Genomic DNA, 1,261 nt, shown 5'->3' on the forward strand with positions numbered 1-1,261 from the left:
CCCAACACTGCTTTTAAGTATATGTCTTCTTTGTAGAACTGTTTCAAAAATCATCTTAAAATGCAGTAAAACCTTTTTTTCTGTGGCGCCTGGAAGGAGCATGCAGCGCCACATTTTTATTTTCAACTTCAAACCTTTACATGTGCTTCTTCCTTCTGTGTATAGGTTGATGCAATTCAGGTTTAAACAGGTTTAAAAATGTTTTCTTCTCTGTAATGACCTGTTTGGTTTCTGATGCCAACAGCTGGAAGGAGCCGCCTTCGCTCTGCTGGTTGCAGCTTTCTGTCTCACGCTGCTGTTTCTCTACTTCTGGGGACAAGCTGAGAACGACTACAATGACTTCGACTGGTGGGTGAACTTTGCTGCAACTACAAGGAAAAGTACAGTTTACATATGAACCAGATGAGGAACAGAGGAAAAAAAGTTATTCTGCTCACTTTTGTTTTAAATCATCTGAAAAGGTTTCTTTTTGTTCTAGTTGTTGCATGCCCAAACATAGCTAGATGTTAATCTAGCTTTTAAGGTTCCTGTGGTTAAAGAATCTCATGCAAACATCTCTGTGCTGCAAACTTCTATTTTCCATCAATAATGTCTGTTTCCGTCCTGCATCAAAACAGCAAATATACCAGAAGGATGTTTTATTAAACTGGCTTAGTCTGACTTTTTTTTATCGTATAGGTTTCATACAGCTGGCTGAGTCTGACTTGGTTACTATGGCAACTGACGCTGTGAAGTTAGCGGGGTCGGGAAAAGATTTCGAGCTGAATGAGTTCAAACTCTGTGTCTGCTTTGTTGAATCCAGCACCAGGGGACACAATAAGTGACAGAAATGATATTGGTGCCATCATTTGGCCCAATGCATGGTGCCAAGATAAATAGCAACAAGTTATAAGCTACATATCAAGAAATACATTTTATGCTATACAATAAATACAGCATTATGTTGACTGAAGCAGATATGGAATTTAAAAATCCATCCACTTTCCTTCATGCTTATCCCTGCTGGGGTCGCAAGGGGTTCTAGTGCCCATCTCCAGCTTTCTACAGGAGGGAGGCGGGGTCTACCCTGGACAGGTTGCCAGGGCAACATAGAAACAGGACAAACAACCATACACACAAAAATTTAGAGAAGCCAGTTCACCTAACAGTCATGTTTTAGGACTGTAGGAGGAAGCCAGTAGCCTCGTGAGACCATCCTGATCTCGCGAGCTTTCAAGGTTTCACTCGCAGATCAGTCTGGCTGCTTTCCGTTAAAGAAAAT

At 41.3% G+C, this 1,261-nt stretch overlaps 1 protein-coding gene across 1 annotated transcript in view; it reads left to right on the forward strand.

The window, feature by feature from the left end:
* The window catches only part of LOC107093066 (glycerophosphodiester phosphodiesterase domain-containing protein 5-like), a 47,916-nt gene that overhangs the window by 12,374 nt on the left and 34,281 nt on the right, over positions 1 to 1,261 (forward strand). Inside the window, exon 3 of the mRNA XM_015387886.1 lies at positions 245 to 352. Within this exon, the coding sequence (XP_015243372.1) occupies positions 245 to 352 (108 nt within the window). The remainder of the gene's footprint in view (positions 1 to 244; positions 353 to 1,261) is intronic.

The sequence above is a fragment of the Cyprinodon variegatus genome, unplaced genomic scaffold, assembly GCF_000732505.1.
Source record: "Cyprinodon variegatus isolate N-32 unplaced genomic scaffold, C_variegatus-1.0 Scaffold406, whole genome shotgun sequence".
Lineage (NCBI taxonomy): Eukaryota > Metazoa > Chordata > Actinopteri > Cyprinodontiformes > Cyprinodontidae > Cyprinodon > Cyprinodon variegatus.